The sequence below is a fragment of the Orcinus orca genome, chromosome 2, assembly GCF_937001465.1.
Source record: "Orcinus orca chromosome 2, mOrcOrc1.1, whole genome shotgun sequence".
Taxonomy (NCBI): Eukaryota; Metazoa; Chordata; class Mammalia; order Artiodactyla; family Delphinidae; genus Orcinus; species Orcinus orca.
In genome coordinates this window covers 20,103,857-20,122,023 of record NC_064560.1, presented here as the reverse complement: position 1 = coordinate 20,122,023, position 18,167 = coordinate 20,103,857, and the positions used below count along the sequence as shown (strand labels likewise).

Genomic DNA, 18,167 nt, shown 5'->3' with positions numbered 1-18,167 from the left:
GATCCAGCAATTGCATGTCTGGGTATAAATCTAAAGGAATCGAAATCACTATCTTAAAGAGATATCTGCACTCCCATGATCATCACAGCTGTGCTCAATCAGTATCAAAGATCTAACGTTTATTGTAAGAAACTATACACGATATAAAGAAAATGTTGGTTTGTTAAATTCATATTGTAGGCTTAGGCAAATGACTGATAATTGATTTGGTGCTGGGCCAATCACGTACTACAAACCTTTCTTTTCTCTGGCTGAGATTCAGGGAGATTTCCTTTTACCTTAGAATATTGCATTGCTATCAATATTAATTCACATTAAGACCAACTGTGCAATAATAGGCATTGCTTTATAGATATTAATAAGACTTGAACGTTTTGGTAGATAGATGTTTCAGATAAAGGTATACATATGATTTGTAGCTATAAAGCAGATGAAAGGTAGGTTCACAATTTAGTTCAAAATGACTATAGAATCAAAATTTGGCATAATGCATCATGGCTCTGTTAGAGAGATGGAAGCTTTTTATTCCCTCTCCTTTTAGTACCTTTATGGCCTTTGATCATATTTTTAGTTTTGCCTTTAGAAAAATCTAGATAACCCAAGTTACTTGGAATGAAATGCTCTGAATTCAAATAAGGATCTTGGTATGTTCTATAATTAGTTACATGGTTGATTATTCTTTAAAACGATCCCTTTGATTCCATTTCGTAGGATTACTGAACATGGGGAAGGAGGAGGCCTCTCTTGAGGAAGTGGTAGCCTATCTCAACCAGATCTACTGTGGGCAGATTTCTATTGAAACCTCCCAACTTCAGAGCCAGGAGGAGAAAGAATGGTTTGCCAAGCGGTTTGAGGAACTGAAAAAGGAGACATTTACCACAGAAGAGCGAAAACATCTGTCAAAACTAATGCTAGAATCTCAGGTATAAAAGTAGCAGCTAATATCAAAGAAACAGGTCGATTCATTTTCTACAAAGACATATAAATATTGAAGAGAGGGAGTTAAGACATGAACTCTCTGAATGTAGCCCCATTTACCCCATGGCCTCAACACAAGGGGCAGGGTAACACATACCACTTTATTCTAAGTAGAAGAAAGTAGATCACCAAACAACAGAACTATTGGTGCTTCTCAGAGTCAATATGTTTTATGTATTTGTCTATTCCCTCTATAGAAGCCTGCAAAATCCTTAAGATCTTATTTCTCTTTTTCTTACCTGAAGTGATAGAAAAAAAGGAACTGTATGTGGAAGAGGCTCTCAATACAGATTAATGGGATTGAATGTCTGTCAGGGCTGTGATCAGGACTCGGGCATATCAAGATGACAAGAAACCTGTTCCCAGTAATGTGGGTGGTTGGCTAATTTGCAGCCCAGATGAAATGCTATTGTAGAGCCCTGTACTGAAACTCAAGTCATGGGAAGGGCCCGGCATTCTGAGGGGATTCCTGCTGGGGTGAGTTCTTCTACCACTCAGGTTGTTTTCTCTGCATCCCTGCTGCTGTCTGGTGTCCTCGGCAGGGCTTTCCTGCCTGGCTCTGGGTGACTTCTGTGCATCTCTGCGGTCGGTAGTGAAGGAACCCTGTTGCAGCTGCTTGACGTAGTGTGGGGTCTTCTTAAACGTGTTTGACTTTGACCCAAGTAGTTAGCTGTCCTGTATCTGATGCGTCTGACGTGGTGTTCCATAGGAGCTTGACCACTTTTTGGCCACCAAGTTTGCCACGGTGAAGCGATACGGAGGCGAAGGAGCTGAAAGCATGATGGGCTTTTTCTATGAGCTGCTGAAAAGGGCGGCCTACAGCGGGGTAACTGATGTCATTATTGGGATGCCACATAGAGGGAGGCTGAACTTATTGACAGGCCTTCTGCAGTTCCCTCCAGAGGTAAAAGACATTCTATGTTTTCCACTATTCATGTACAATTGACTGTAAAAGAATAAAACCAATGGTAATAACTGCTTTTAGAAAACCAGCTAAGCATATGAGCCATTTGTCCAGGAGACAGCTTAGTTAATTTGTTTTTTGATCTGAATTTTATTTTATTTGTTTATTTTTATACAGTAGGTTCTTATCAGTTATCTATTTTATACGTATTAGTGTATATATGTCAATCCCAGTCTTTCAATTCATTCCCCCCCGCCCGATGCCACTTTCCCCCCTTGGTGTCCATACGTTTGTTCTCTACATCTGTGTCTCTATTTCTGCCTTGCAAACTGGTTCATCTGTACTGTTTTTCTAGATTCCACATATATGTGTTAATATATAATATTTGTTTTTCTCTTTCTGACTTACTTCAGCTTAGTTAATTGATGAAACCTGTTGCTGTTGGATGGCCCTCTTCTTTTTCCTTTTGTTTGTTTATTCTTTTGGCCGTGCCACGTGGAATGTGGGATCTTAGGTCCCCAACCAGGGATCGAACCCGTGTCCCCTGCTGTGGAAGCACGGAGTCTCAACCACTGGACCACCAGTGAAGTCCCTGGACCTGGCATTTAGGTTGATTTTCTGTATCAACTTACAGAGCTTCTTCACTCAGGGAAGTTAAAGGTTAGTTTGGGGCTTCCCTGGTGGCGCAGTGGTTGAGAGTCCGCCTGCCAATGCAGGGGACATGGGTTCGTGCCCCGGTCCGGGAAGATCCCACATGCCGCGGAGCGGCTGGGCCCGTGAGCCATGGCCGCTGGGCCTGTGCGTCCGGAGCCTGTGCTCCGCAACGGGAGAGGCCACAGCAGTAAGAGGCCCACGTACCAAAAAAGAAAAAAAAGTTAGTTTGTTTCCTACAGATGATGCAAACAGATAAATTCTGTTTTTCGAAGCATGCTTTCCCTATTTCATAAAAATCATTCAAACAAACACAAAGATCTGTACAATTTGATACAATTTTACCTTACAAAAAAGTCATTTTTACCTTCCACTTATTTGCAGTTTATAGTTAATAGATTGTATGAAACTAGTAACACATTGTTATCTCAAGAGACCCCTCTAAGTGAGTGGTTTTATGGGTTATTGGATCTTGGTGTTCCTGTTCTGTCCAACTCAGCTGCTCTGTAAGTCTCAAAAGACTTGAGGGTCAGGATGGAAGATTCGATGTCAGGGAGCATCAGAGGGACTCAATGTCTGATAAGGTTGTAGCCATTACGCGTGGATAAACCTCATTACTGTTCTTGGCCCGGAGATTAAAAATAATTATAAATGTTAAAGGACCTTTCAAAGTTAGATGGAGTTAATGGAGCCTATGGAAGGACGTGTTATCCTTGAGAATATTAGAAGAAACACATGGGAACCCTAGTACGCTGTTGGTGGGAATGTAAATTGGTGCAGCCACTGTGTAAAACAGTATGGAGGATCCTCAAAAAACTAGAAATAGAACCACCATATGACCTAGAAATTCCATTCTTGGGTATATATCTGAAGAAAATGAAAACACTAATTTGAAAAGATATATGCACCTCAATGTTCATAGCAGTATTATTTACAATAGCCAAGATACAGAAGCAGCCTAAGTGTCCATCAACAGATGAATGGATAAAGAAAATGTGATACACACACACACACACACACACACACACACACACACACACACACACACTGGAATACTACTCAGCCATAAAAAAGAATGAAAATTTGCCATTTGAAACAACATGGATGGATTTGCAGGGTATTGTGCTTAGTGAAATAAGCCACACAAAGATAAATACTGTATGTTGTCACTTACATGTGGAATCTCAAAAATAAAACAAACTAATGACTATAACAAAAAAGAAACAGACTCACTAAGAGAACAAACTAGTGGTTACCAGTGGGGAGAGGGAAGGGCGGTATAGCAGTAGGGGATGGAGAGATACAAACTACTTTGTAAAAAATAAATAAGCTACAAGGATATATTGTACAACACAGAGAATATAGCCAATATTTTATAATAACTATAAACAGTATAATCTCTAAAAATTTTGAATCACTACGTTGTACACCTGAAACTTATATAATATTGTAAATCAACTATACCTCAATTCTAAAAAAATTTTTTTAATGAAAAAAATATATGTGATGTTATGTCTAGGGGCCAAGCTTTACCTTTATTATTCATACCTCAGTGTTTCTGATGCTAAGAGACTGGTAACCAGCTTTGAAAAGACACCTTAGTAAAGGTAGAATACAACAGAATAAAGTAATGGACAGATGGAGACATGTGCTTAGATACCTGCAGAAATGCTCTCTTTCTTTTTTTTTTTGGCCTGCTCCATGCGGCTTGCGGCTTGTGGGATCTTAGTTCCCTGGCCAGGGATGGAATCTGCGCCCTCGGCAGTGAAAGCGCAGAGTCCTAACCACTGGACCGCCAGGGAATTCCCCTGCAGAAGTTCTTAAACCAAAAATTGCATTCCTAAAATATCCCAGACAAAACAGTTACTGAAAGACACAGAAGTGATTATCAATGATCATATTTGCGAGAAACACACCCATCCCTATACTGTGTGAGTTTGTATGCTCCTATTTGCAGATAGGGCAATAAGAAGCTTTTGTGAACTGGAGAAGCTTTTGGGTCATTCAAACCATTTGGCCAGTAGAGAAGAGCATGCAGTTTTTGGTAAATACCTTGGTTTGAGACCCAGATTTTTAGCCGAGGACCTTTAAACCATCTAGTTAATTTCTCTTGCTCATTCATTTTTTTTTTTTTTTAAATCTCAAACTCCTAATTTATCCCTCCCCTTCCCCTTTGGTAACCATAAGATTGTTTTCTATGTCTCTGAGTCTGTTTCTGTTTTGTAAATAAGTTCATTTGTATCATTTTTTTTTCCTTTTCTTTTTTTATTTTTGGCCGTGCCGCGTGGCTTGCAGGATCTTAGTTCACAGGGACTGAACCTGGGCCCTTGGCAGTGAAAGAGCAGAGTCCTAATGACTGGACTGCCGGGGAATTCCTGTATCATTTTTTTAGATTCCACACATAAGTGATATCGTATGATATTTGTCTTTTTCCGTCTGACTTATTTCACTTAGTATGATCATCTCTGGGTCCATCCATGTTGCTGCAAATGGCATTATTTTGTTCTTTTTTATGACTGAGTAATATTCCAGTGTGTGTGTGTGCACACACACCATATGTTCTTTATCCATTCATCTGTCAATGGACGCTTAGGTTGCTTCTGTATATTGGCTATTGTAAATAGGGCTGCGATGAACGTTGGGGTGCATGTACCTTTTCGAATTAGAGTTTTCTCTGGATATATGGCAACTCTAGCAACTCTGTTTTTAGTTTTTTAGCTTGTTCATTTTTAAAATGGGTAGTAACATCTATGTCATAGAAGACTGTGAAGATGAGGTGACAGAATGTATGCAGAGAAGTCCTTTGAGAATTGGACAATATAGTTTTTAAGATGCCACTTGCACTAAGCAGTGTATGTTATCCCCTGACTAAATGGGATTAACTTCTTATTTGCCTCTCTACCTTTAACAAGAATAATACAGATTCTTTTGGAAAATACATAATAACAGGTGCATTTAAGAAAAAATATTTTGCTTATTGCAAGGCAGAAGTATCTTACCATCTGCATCAGGCTAGACTCTTCTGAAAGTGTTGGAACTTCATATGACTGAACATCTCCAAATAGTTCTGTGCATTCGAGCAGTTACAAGTGTGTGCTTATTTATTTAATTTTTGGCTGTGTTGGGTCTTCATTGCTGCCTGTGGGCTTTCTCTAGTTGCGGCGAGTGGGGGTTATTCTTCATTGCGGTGTGTGGGCTTCTCATTGCAGTGGCTTCTCTTGTTGCAGAGCACGGGCTCTAGGTGCATGGGCTTCAGTACTTGTGGCACACAGGCTCAGTAGTTGTGGCACACAGGCTCAGTAATTGTGGCTTACGGGCTCTAGAGTGCAGGCTCAGTAGTTGTGACCCACAGGCTTAGTTGCTCTGTGGCATGTGGGATCTTCCCGGACCAGGGCTCGAACCCGTGTGCCCTGCATTGGCAGGAGGATTCTTAACCACTGTGCCACCAGGGAAGTCCCTATTGTGTGATTTAAATGAACCACCTCTTACCATTTTTTCTTGTACGTTTATTCGGCATAGCTGATGTTCCGTAAAATGCGAGGCTTAAGTGAATTTCCGGAAAATGTCTCAGCCGCTGGTGATGTCCTGTCTCACCTGACGTCCTCGGTTGACCTGGACTTTGGCGCGCACCATCCCCTCCACGTGACAATGCTGCCCAACCCCTCACACCTGGAAGCCGTTAACCCTGTGGCTGTTGGGAAGACTCGCGGGAGACAGCAGTCCAGGCGGGATGGGGACTACTCTCCAGACGGTTCGGCTCAGCCTGGGGACAAGGTCATTTGCTTACAGGTACTAGTAGCTTCAGGAAGTGAGGCCTGAGGTTGGAAAGACCAGGAAGTAAGAATGTCCAGGATGGTAGTTACGACAGGAGATGGCAGATGTTCCAGATGAAATTGAGATGAACTTTTGGGAAAAGAAGATTTTTGGGGTTCTTTAAAAAATTAATAGCAGATGTGAGGTGTAGTCTCAAAGCAACTGACTTTTATTTTTGCCTGATTTTTTAAAAAATTCTTCAATTAATTTTTTTATTGGAGTATAGTTGATTTACAGTGTTGTGTTAGTTTCAGGTGTACAGCAAAGTGAGTCAGTTATACATATACATATATCCACTCTTTTTAGATTCTGTTCCCATATAAGTCATTACAATATAGTAGGCTCTTATTAGTTAACTATTTTATGTATAGTAGTGTGTATATGTCAATCCCAATCTCCCAATTTATCCCTCCCCGCTCAAGGCAACTGATGGAGGTCTTCACTGTGTTTTTCCTTTCTTGAGTTATGAATTAATTAAGGGGATATAGACCGGCATACCTGCTACTGTTAAGAGGACAGATGTCATTACTTCTCTGAAATTATAACTCTCTTGGAAACGACGTGGTATCCGTCTGTCTAACAAGACTGCAAGAGTCTGGATTTATTTTATTTGCTTGTTTGTTTGTTTTCCAATGAAGGTCTTTGGCATTAAGGCAAACAATACAAATTATATAATGTATTGCTTCCTCTGCCCCCCACTTTTTGGTAGCCCAACAGGTATACTTTAGAGGTTTAGATTGTGGGTCACATTTTTCTTCTGCAAGTATTCATTTAAATATGAACGTTTAGGGACTTCCTTGGTGGTCCAGTGGTTAAGACTCTGCACTTCCACTGCAAGCCGCGAGGGTTTGGTCCCTGGTCGGGGAACTAAGATCCCACATACCACGCCACAAAAGTAAAAACATAAATATGAACCTTTAACTACTGGATAACTACTAATTAATCCTGGATATCAGTAACTGAGTCTTCAAACCCAACGGAAATTAAGTAAATCTACAAGGCAGTAGAATATTTGGCTACATATACAAATAACCACATTATCTTACTGTTAATTTTCCATGGGCCAGAAACTTGTAGTAAATAAATCGGGGGTAAGCAGGATTGGATTTGATTATGTTATAGTATTTCTAAATAGAAATCTTCAAATCATTAGCCAGACATTCTCTTCACCGTTCACTTGAATTCATGAGACTAAAATATTTCAGTCACTCACATTTCCCCAGTACATTGAGCTGATCTTAAGGCTGATTCCTGAAGGAAGAGGTGAAAGTGCCATTTTCTTTGAAGTGACAAGAAACCGCCCTCTTCTCTCTACTTTGTGTTCCCAAGACATTTTGCCCTGCTGTGTCTGCCTGGGTCTTGCCTCACTCAAGTTCAAAATTCTAATTTATTGTGGGAACTTGAAATTCGGAGTCTATAAAATCATGGTGGGTGAGACTCCGGATACTACTTTTGCCGTCTGTCTTCTGTTCATCTTGGTCCTGAATGTGGTGGAAGTGGATCGTCACATGTGATCCTCTGTGTGTGTCCAAGCCCCCTGCTGTGTTTGGCTGAGCAGTTTCCACCGCCCACAGCATTCCTTGGGGCTTATGGACCCGACTCCTGCAAAGCTTTATGGGCATCATGGAGTGTTTTCTCTTCTAAGACAGGAAATAAAATTAGCAGATGACACATGGCTTTAGTGCCAAGAACCCTAAGACTATGATAAAATGACGCAAGTTATGAACAGATGTTATGTTCTCAGCAATGCCTCTCCTGTAAACGCTTTTGTAAAGGAGTGGAAGAGACACCCAGCTCTCTTCCTTGCTTTACTGGTCTCCTTTTACATCATTACTCCACAAGAAGTCCCATCAGCAAGGAGGCCAAAGGGTGTGGAGCGTTCAGATGCTAGGAACCCCTTGACCCTGTGTGGACCGCCGTGCAGCTGAGGGTTGGACTTGACAGTGTAGCCCGGTGTAGAAAAGACAAGGATTCTGGAACCAAGAAGCACTGAGTTCAGATCCTGGCTTTGCTGCCTTCTAGCTTGGCGTGCTTGGTTCTGTTCCTCAGGTTCTCTGAATCTCAGAGGTCAATGGGAGTATGTTACATTCCTTATAGTGTTCTGAGGATTAAATGAGAACAGAGTAAGTTCCTTAACCCAGGCGAAAGGCTTGGAGGGGTGGGGAAATAAGTACAAAAATTGGAGGCATCAGGACTTTCCTGGCAGTCCAGTGGTTAAGACTCCACGCTTCCAATGCAGGGGGCACAGGTTCCATCCCTGGTTTGGGAAATAAGATCCCGTGTGCCATGCAGCGTGGCCAAAAAAAAATGGAGGCATCACAGAAGGTCTAGTCCTTGGCACGTGAAATACGTACTCTTTCTGAACCTTGGTTTTCTCATCTGTGAAAAGAACAGTGGCGATTCCCTTACCTGGCCCCTACACCTGATTGTTGAATGGATCAATGGAGATAATGTAGATAGCGTTGTGGAGGTGACGTAAGGGTATGTTATCACTACGTCTGGATATTCCAAAACGCCAGTCATCCCTGTAGGCCCTAGCAATGGGAAGGTGTGGGCTGGAGATTTCGCTAAGCAAAACAGTGCTTCCTTTCTTAGCCAAAATGTTTTACCTATATACAAATTACTCTTTTAGGACGTCTTCACTGTCATTAAAAAAATCTGCTTCCAAGGATTCCTTCTTTTTATTTATTTATTTATTTTTGACTGTGTTGCATCTTTGTTGCCACACGCGGACTTTCTCTAGTTGTGGTGAGCGGGGGCTACTCTTCGTTGCGGTGCGCGGGCTTCTCATTGTGGTGGCTTCTCTTGCTGCGGAGCAGGGGCTCTAGGCACTCGGGCTTCAGTAGTTGTGGCTCGAGGGCTCTAGAGCTCAAGCTCAGTAGCTGTGGTGCACAGGCTTAGTTGCTCCGTGGCATGTGGGATCTTCCCGGACCAGGGCTCGAACCCGTGTCCCCCCCTGCATTGGCAGGCGGCTTCTTAACCACTGCGCCACCAGGGAGGCCCAAGGATTCTTTCTTCATTCATATTTAGGTCTTTTATTTCTGCTATTATTAGAGCCACAATGGTTACCATATCAGGTCATTTTATTTAATTAATTAATTAATTTATTTATTTGGCCGCGCTGTGCAGCTTTCAGGATCTTAGTTCCCCTGTCAGGGATTGAACCCGGGCCATAGCAGTGAAAGCGCCGAGTCCTAACCACTGGACCACCAGGGAATTCCCCATATCAGATCATTCTATTCTCTAGCTGAGCATTTTGGCTGTTTATGATAGTAGCCTTTTATTTAATAACTTTTTAATTAAAATACATTTGTCATATAACATCATGTAAATTTAAGGTGTACAACATATACCTTATTGATATAACAGCCTTTTATACAGCATGAAGTCAGTGGAGCTCATACTTTCTCCTAAGGTCTGCAATTCCCTCATTATTTGCTTTCAAGTTTTCTAAAAAAAATTTACCCCCTTTTCTACCACTTTCCGTTTACCAGTTTTTTTGTTTTTTGCGGTACGCGGGCCTCTCACTGTTGTGGCACATGGGCCTCTCACTGTTGTGGCCTCTCCCGTTGCGGAGCACAGGCTCCGGATGCGCAGGCTCAGCGGCCATGGCTCACAGGCCCAGCCTCTCTGTGGCATGTGGGATCTTCCCAGACCGGGGCACGAACCCGTGTCCTCTGCGTCGGCAGGTGGACTGTCAACCACTGCACCACCGGGGAAGCCCATACCAGTTTTTTTTCTTAATTAATTTTTTATTGAAGTATAGTTGATTTACAATGTTGTGTTAATTTCTGCTGTAAGCAAAGTGATTCACTTATACACATATGTATACATTCTTTTAAAAATTCTTTTCCATTATGGTTTATCACAGGATATTGAATATAGTTCCCTGTGCTATACAGTAGGACCTTGTTGTCAGGTTTTGTGCTATTATGATCTAGCAGACTTCACAAGTTCTGGAAGAATAGCACATTTCAGAGATTCTCATAATAGTATTTTGCTCTTTCCCCAAAGCCTCCTTTCACTTGTGTATGATATACTTACACCCCCATGCTCCTGTCTTTGCTGTCACATCATTCTCATTTATGTTCACAGTGGTGGCTAATACACCCAGTGGGAATGAGGTGATGTGAGCTACACGCAGTCTCGTTTTGGGGGGGAAATGATTGGGGAAGAGTGAGAGTTCGAAGCCGTGCATTGGTCTTAGTGTCTTGCAGGCTGTTTTCATGATTGCTTTACTAGAGTTGATTTTCCTTCTACACCTCCAATCACCCTTCTGTGGTGCTGCTGTGAACACTAGCGTGTTGATGGGGATGTGAGAGATGATGGGTATAGGTGATGATGTGGGGCGGAAGGAATAGGTCAACTGGTGGTGGCTGCAGGAGGAAAAGAGCTGATTTAGCATCTTTGAAAGCTGCTTGAGATCAGCCTAACCACTCTAGGAAATCCTATAACCGGCAGATTTTTAGGAGGGCAGGGGAGCAGTGAGAGCATGGTTGTTTTTATTCCTGTTACTATTGAAAACCTAAATTTCTCCATCCCTTACGTTCATTTTCTTTTTTTCTCCCCCATGATCTAGGTTCACGGTGATGCTTCTTTCTGTGGTCAAGGGATTGTTCCTGAAACATTTACACTCTCTAATATCCCGCATTTCAGAATTGGTGGGAGTGTCCATTTGATTGTCAATAACCAGCTGGGTTACACCACTCCTGCAGAAAGAGGAAGGTCTTCCTTATACTGTAGTGACATCGGTATGTAACACAGGGAAGAGTTGATGCTGTGGAGTCAGACAAGGAATTCCTGGAGAAACTTCTAGTTCACTCAGAACAGTGAGCCTCACTGCTGGTCCCATTTTAAATTTTGGATCAGATATGGCCAGTGGTCACCAACAGTGTTGTTAATACTCCTTTTAAAGTCTGAGTGTGATCTTAAAATCCAAGGAAATAAAACAAGAGTAGAAGTTAGAGGGTGCAATCTCAAAATGCTTAAGTATCTAGTTGAATGATCTGCTGGAATCCAGAGATAACACAATTAGTACAGCTAGAGCAATTGTCTTTAGGATAATCAGATTTGGAGTACCCAAGATCACAGTCAAAGAGGATATGTTCAACCCGTAAACTTGGCCAAGTGGTCTGGTTGGAAATCAGATGTGAAGAAGCAAAGTCAGCTTGTTTTAACCTGTGGAAACTAGTAGTATTAAAAGAAACACAGGGCTTTTTATTATTCATTCCCTATTTCACAGAATTTCCAGAACTGTTAGATGGTAAGAACTGCTCTGTTTTTATATCCAGAGCCTGGCCTGGATGCCTTTTGGGGCTACCTATATGAATTTTTTGTAATTAGTTAGGTAGAGATTTGAAAATTCATTCTCAATCTTCTCTTTGGAGAAAATCCATTTTTTTCTTGGATACATCCTTTAATGACCCTTTTATCTCAGGAAGAAAGATAATAGTCATGATGATAATAACAAATAAGTATCAGTTATGATGTACCAGGCTCTGTTAAGCACTTTATATGCATTAACTCATTGCCTCTTTAGGACATGACTAAGAGGTAAGAGCTATTATCCCAGTGTTACAGACAAGGAGACTGAGATTCATAACTTTACCAGGATCACACAGAGCTGGGACTTGAACTCATGCTTGTCACCTGGCCTCTAAAGTGCAGGTTCTTTTTATTTTTTTTCATAAAGTGCGGGTTCTTTTTGTTTTTATGGCCTCACCATGTGGCTTACAGGATCTCAGTTCCCCGGCCTGGGATTGAACCCAGGCCACGGAAGTGAAAGCCCAGAATCCTAACCATTAGGCCACCAGGGAACTCCCAAAGTGCAGGTTCTTAACACCCAAGCCAAACTACCCCTAAGGACAAGGGCTGTCTCCCCATGCGGGCAACAGGACTTGGGGGTAGGTTCATGGGTTGACTAGCCGGTCTCATCTCCAGCTCCTCTGCCTCAGGGAAGCTTGTGGGCTGCGCCATCATCCACGTCAATGGAGACAGCCCAGAGGAAGTGGTCCGGGCCACGCGACTGGCGTTTGAATACCAGCGCCAATTCCGGAAGGATGTGATTGTTGACTTGTTGTGCTACAGGCAGTGGGGCCACAACGAACTGGACGAGCCCTTCTTCACCAACCCGGTCATGTACCAGATCATCAGGTACAAGGATGAACCGTCATGCGATGTGCCCTTTCCCCCACAGTGCTCACATTATTATTTGTGTTAGACACTCTCTGGTAGGGCGACCAGCTTTCCCAGTGTGTCTGGGACATGAAACTTTCAATGCTCAAACTGGGACAGACCTGGGCACACTGGGGTGGTCATCCTATGGGTCGCAGGAAAGCGCCCCATGTTCTTCCAACTCTACATATTTCCTCAATGAATAGACAAAGGGCAACTTCACCCCCTCACTTAGCAGAGGGAGGACTGAACAGAAGACGTAGGCAGAACCTTGCCCGAAGCTGCTCAGTGCGACATTGACAGGAGCAGAAACAGAACCTCCGTGATTCACTTCTGCAAACTATAGACGTGGACCTACTTTGTGCCTTGGCAAGAGGTTACATGACGGATTTTAACGAAGTTCTGAACTACACTGTCCAATGTGGAAGCCTCGAGCCATAAATGGCTGTTGGACACTTGAAATGTGCCAACTCCTGAAGGAGATGTGCTGGGAGTGTAACATATACACCAGATTTCAAAGACTTAGTGTGAAAAAAAGAGTGTAAATGATCTTGATAATAATTTTTATATTGATTAGGTATCGAAGGGACACTATTTTGGGTATATTGAGTTAAATCAATATATGATTAAAATTAATTCCACCTCTTGCACCTTTTCTAATGTGACCACAGGGAAATTTTAAATTACACATTGGCTTGCGTTATATTTCTGTGGGACAGTGCCAAGTCAGAAGGTTCACGTGATGGAGAGGAGTGTGTTGCTTCGGGATTTCCTATTTACGTATTTATTTATTTGGCTGCACCGGGTCTTGATTGCGGCACGCAGGATCTAGTTCCCGGACCAGGGATCGAACCTGGGCCCCCTGCATTGGGAACATGGAGTCTTAGCCACTGGACCACCAGGGACGTACCAGGATTTCCTTTTCAGATGCTAGGAAGTAAAGTAGATCCCTCTTTCCTGCTTTATTTCCTCATAGACATAAATTAAAGCAGAGGAATAAACTTGGTGATATTTTATGGGCCTTTCTGTTCGTGGGTAGCAGACTGCCCTTGGAAGAACAAATCTGGTTTCTCCATTTAGCTTTGAACTTAGCACCTGAATGACTTGATGTGACTCAGGACCCTGCTTTTAAAAATATATCCTGTCTACCTCTCACTTTTTTCAGGATTAAATATAATGATCAATGTGACCAGACTTGCAAGTTGAACGTATTAAGCAAATGCAGAGTAGCATCATCGTTATTTCTATTGTTGTAAAACCCGGATGCTGAATAGTTACAGGCTTCTTCAAGCAACCTGAAACAGATGTCGGCAACTTGTAGGTTCAATCCTTTTTGAAATAAAGGGATGCAGAATAGGTAGACAATATAAGTCAGCCTTGTAAATAACTGTCCAGAATTAACAGTTTGTAAGAAAACTCTACTACTCATTACTTCTGCCTGACTGTAGACAAAAGCTTATAAAGGTAAATTTGTGGGCTTCCCTGGTGGCGCAGTGGTTAAGAATCCACGTGCCAGTGCAGGAGACACGGGTTCGAGCCCTGGTCCAGGAAGATCACACATGCAGTGGAGCAACTAAGTCCGTGTGCCACAACTACTGAGCCTGCGCTCTAGAACCACAACTACTGAAGCCCGTGTGCCACAACTACTCAAGCCCATGCTCCTAGAGCCCGTGCTCCGCAACAAGAGAAGCCACTAGGATGAGAAGCCCACGCTCCGCAACGAAGAGTAGCCCCTGCTCACTGCAACTAGAGAAAGCCCACAGGCAGCAACGAAGACCCAACACAGCCAAAAACAAATAAATAAATAAATTTTAAAAAAGAAAAAAAAAGATAAATTTGTTTTCACTTGCTTGCCTGAAAGAGGTGGTTACTCACCACTGCCTTTAAAAATCAAATTTATTGGAGTGAAAGTCACATGACATAAAATGGACCTTTTATTTTTTGGCTACACCACGGGGTGCGTGAGATCTTAGCTCCCCGACCAGGGATTGAACCCGTGCCCCCTGCAGTGGAAGTGTGGAGTCTTAACCACTGGACCGCCAGGGAATTCCTGTATCTGTCTCTTTGATTTTTACAAATCATATTGATTTTTGTTTCCCTTTTCCTTGGACAGAGCCCGGAAGAGCATCCCCGACACGTATGCAGAGTACCTTGTGGCCAATGGACTCATGACCCAGGAGGAGGTGTCGGAAATCAAAACCTCCTACTACGCGAAGTTAAATGGCCATTTAACTAACATGGCGCACTACAGCCCCCCTGCCACGAACCTGCAGGCCCACTGGCAGGGCCTGGTTCAGCCAGAAGCTTGCATCACCACCTGGAACACAGGTGTGCCCCTTGACCTCCTGCGGTTTATTGGCAGGAAGTCTGTGGAGGTGCCGGAGGAGCTCCAAATGCACAGTCACCTTCTGAAGATGCACGTGCAGGTAGGGAGCCCGGGAATCTCTGGGTATTGTTTGTCCATCTCTCACAGCAAGGAATTGGTGTTGGTCTGGTCTTGTTGGTTGGCTAATGCACTTGGCAAGTATTTATTGTGAACCACTCCTAGCGGTGTTTTGGTACTGCTCGTCAATTAACTCAAATTTTGTCTACTTTTTTTTTTTCTTTCTTTTTTTTTTAACCTACTTCTATTTTTCCTCCACTTATTCTTTCAGTCATTCATTAATACATTATATGTACAGGTACTGCGTGCACATTATTAGAAACACAGCCGTACAGGAATGCCCTTTGTGGTTTTTCTGAGCAGTGAGCAGAAGACACTTCCATTTTGAGGAAGGTGGTCGGGGTTTGGCTTAAATAAAATAAATAAAAATCAGCACACACACTCCCGAAAGGCAACCATTTACACCCTTAAGCATGTCGAGGTTTTACATGTTGTCTCATGTTAAGGATGGATTGACAAACTGTCATGGTTTGCCTGTGGTTTCCTAGAACGTGGGACTTTCAGCACTAAAAGCAGGAGGAGAGCAAGGAGATACAGGTCTTCATCATTCTTGAACTTGGATGAAGACACGATGAACTCTGGATTATTTTTAAAACACTAACTTCGTTTATAAGTTTCTATTATAGGTATAGAGACTATTAAAACAATCTGTGTACTCACCATCAGGCTGAAGACATAGAATATTACCAATACCGTTCCTCTCTCCCCTCCCTGATAGAATATTACCAATACCGTTCCTCTCTCCCCTCCCTGATAGAATATTTCCAATACCGTTCCTCTCTCCCCTCCCTGACGTCTCCTCCTCCCATCCATCTGCCCGGTTAACTGCTCACCAGAGTGCCGGTTTGTTTCGCCTGCTTTCATATGTCATGTACTTGCTGTCATACTCCGATGTTTCCTTCTGCACTATCTGTCATATTTAATGTTATGTTTTTGATTCTTAACCATTGTTGCCTTACATTTTTTGAACTCAATGTGAAAAAGGATGGGAACTCTTAAAATTTTCTTTTCCCCTCCCGTTCAATTTTACAGTCCAGAGTGGAGAAAGTGATGGATGGAACAAAGTTAGACTGGGCCACAGCAGAAGCTCTTGCCCTAGGCTCATTACTTGCTGAAGGTAAGACGTTTCTGTGTAGCTGCACAGAGGGTACGGGGTGCTTTATATAACATTTCTTAGATGTGACGCCTGCAGTTTTGAGTTACAACTACCTTGTATTGTTTTCATTGACTAGAGAGGTTCTCAAACGTGTTAACGTTTCTTACCTGAAAACATTATTTAATCTTGGTATGTCATGTTGACAATCTTCATCAGCGAACAGACTATGGAAACAAAGGACTCACTGCTGGATGTATTGGAAAGACATTTTCCTTTAAAAATTGTAGGACGAATGATGACTCTTCATTCTTAATTAGACTATGGAGTGTTGAATATAGGACAGGTTTTTTTTTTGTTTTGTTTTTTTTCTGTGGTACACGGGCCTCTCACTGTTGCGGCCTCTCCCATTGTGCAGCACAGGCTCCGGACGCGCAGGCTCAGTGGCCATGGCTCACGGGCCCAGCTGCTCCACGGCATGTGGGATCTTCCCGGACGGGGGCACGAACCCACGTCCCCTGCATCGGCAGGCGGACTCTCAACCACTGTGCCACCAGGGAAGCCCAGGACAGGTGTATTTTAAGAAGGATAATCTATTGTCCTAAGGACAGTTCTCAGGATGAGCCGATATATAAGAATTCAGGGTCACCAGGCCTTATTATTACTTAGGTTATTCATGGGAATCTGGATTTTTTTCTTTTCCTTCTTGCTTGCTTTAAGGTTTTAACGTCCGTCTGAGTGGCCAAGATGTTGGCCGTGGAACTTTTAGCCAGAGGCACGCAATGGTTGTTTGCCAGAAGACCGATGACACCTATATCCCCCTGAACCATATGGACCCTAATCAAAAGGGCTTTCTAGAGGTAGGCTGTTTTATTATCTAGTATAAACCTCAGGTGCTGGTGATTATAGCTACAGGCTTCTTAGACCAACTAGAAACAGATGTCGGAAACTTTGGGTTCAGTCCTTTTTGAGATAAAGGGATGCCGACTGGGTAGACAATGCCCGTCTATGTACTTGGAGTGGAAGTAACAGACTAGCGAGTAGACTAGAGCTGTTTTACTGTGGCTACTTATCTGTAATCATGTAAATGTCAAATGGGTGTTCATTTTGTGAATCCAAAATTGATTATATAACCTGCTCATTGCTGAATTCATCAAAGTGAGTCGAAGATGTGGATAATAAGCCAACATTTCTTGCCAACTTAAAAAAAAAACCCACTGACTTAAGGTTACTTTATTCCCTAGAGTTTAGCGGGCTTGATGAATGTATCCATTGCCATGTATTTCTCTGTGCCAGTTGCTGAGTTAGATTCATTAGAGTCAAGAGCAGGGCCTGGGTCTTTTCATTTTTGTTTCTCCAACAACTAGCATAGTGCCTGGCACATGGAGTTTATGAAATTATCCTTTAAGGTACAATTAGTGGTGTGTCATCTTTTTTCCTACTCTAGCCATTTGAGAGTATTGGGTTCACTGATACTCGATTTTTTTTTTCAATAAATTATTTTATTTATTTATTTTTGGCTGTGTTGGGTCTTTGTTGCTGCGTGCAGGGTTTCTCTAGTTGTGGTGAGTGGGGGCTACTCTTCGTTGTGGTACGCGGGCTTCTCTTTGCGGTGGCTTTTCTTGTTGCGGAGCACGGGCTCTAGGCGCGCAGGCTTCAGTAGTTGTGGCACATGGGCTCAGTAGTTGTGGCTCACAGGCTCTAGAGCGCAGGCTCAGTAGTTGTGGCCCACAGGCTTTGTTGCTCCGCTGCATGTGGGATCTTCCCGGACCAGGGCTCGAACCCGTGTCCCCTGCATTGGCAGGCGGATTCTTAACTGCTGTGCCACCAGGGAAGCCAAATACTGAATATTTTTTTTAAAAATTCACTTTGTGAAAAGCAAGCTTCCAGGACAATTACTTAAAGGACATGCAACTCATCTTTTCTTTAAGTTAGTCTAAAATCCCCTCCTTGATCAGTATCAGATTGGTGACCTAGATACTGAAACATTTCGTATTTTCTCCACCCGATGTCTTTTATTGATTTGTGATTTGATATATAGTATCAGTTAATTTTGAATATCGCTATTTAGAAAGCCCCAAGTAAACATCTCACATCTGTTATGGGGATAC

At 42.6% G+C, this 18,167-nt stretch overlaps 1 protein-coding gene and 1 long non-coding RNA gene across 5 annotated transcripts in view; one reads left to right on the top strand and one right to left on the bottom strand.

Moving 5' to 3' along the window:
- Nucleotides 1-14,625, bottom strand: part of LOC125963548 (uncharacterized) — a 268,458-nt gene extending 253,833 nt beyond the window's left edge. Inside the window, exon 1 of the long non-coding RNA XR_007475637.1 lies at nucleotides 14,136-14,625. This is a non-coding gene — a long non-coding RNA (uncharacterized LOC125963548). The remainder of the gene's footprint in view (nucleotides 1-14,135) is intronic.
- The window catches only part of DHTKD1 (dehydrogenase E1 and transketolase domain containing 1), a 52,633-nt gene that overhangs the window by 16,125 nt on the left and 18,341 nt on the right, over nucleotides 1-18,167 (top strand). For 2 of the 4 annotated variants that reach the window (XM_004275859.3, XM_033439214.2), the window contains exons 3-10: nucleotides 712-923; nucleotides 1,688-1,882; nucleotides 6,053-6,322; nucleotides 10,926-11,097; nucleotides 12,301-12,499; nucleotides 14,634-14,946; nucleotides 15,996-16,080; nucleotides 16,777-16,916. In XM_004275859.3, the coding sequence (XP_004275907.1) occupies nucleotides 712-923; nucleotides 1,688-1,882; nucleotides 6,053-6,322; nucleotides 10,926-11,097; nucleotides 12,301-12,499; nucleotides 14,634-14,946; nucleotides 15,996-16,080; nucleotides 16,777-16,916 (1,586 nt within the window). Of the gene's footprint in view, nucleotides 1-711; nucleotides 924-1,243; nucleotides 1,456-1,687; nucleotides 1,883-6,052; nucleotides 6,323-10,925; nucleotides 11,098-12,300; nucleotides 12,500-14,633; nucleotides 14,947-15,995; nucleotides 16,081-16,776; nucleotides 16,917-18,167 lie in introns of those variants that run through there. The other 2 variants (XM_049706141.1, XM_033439213.2) reach the window with 2 other exon arrangements.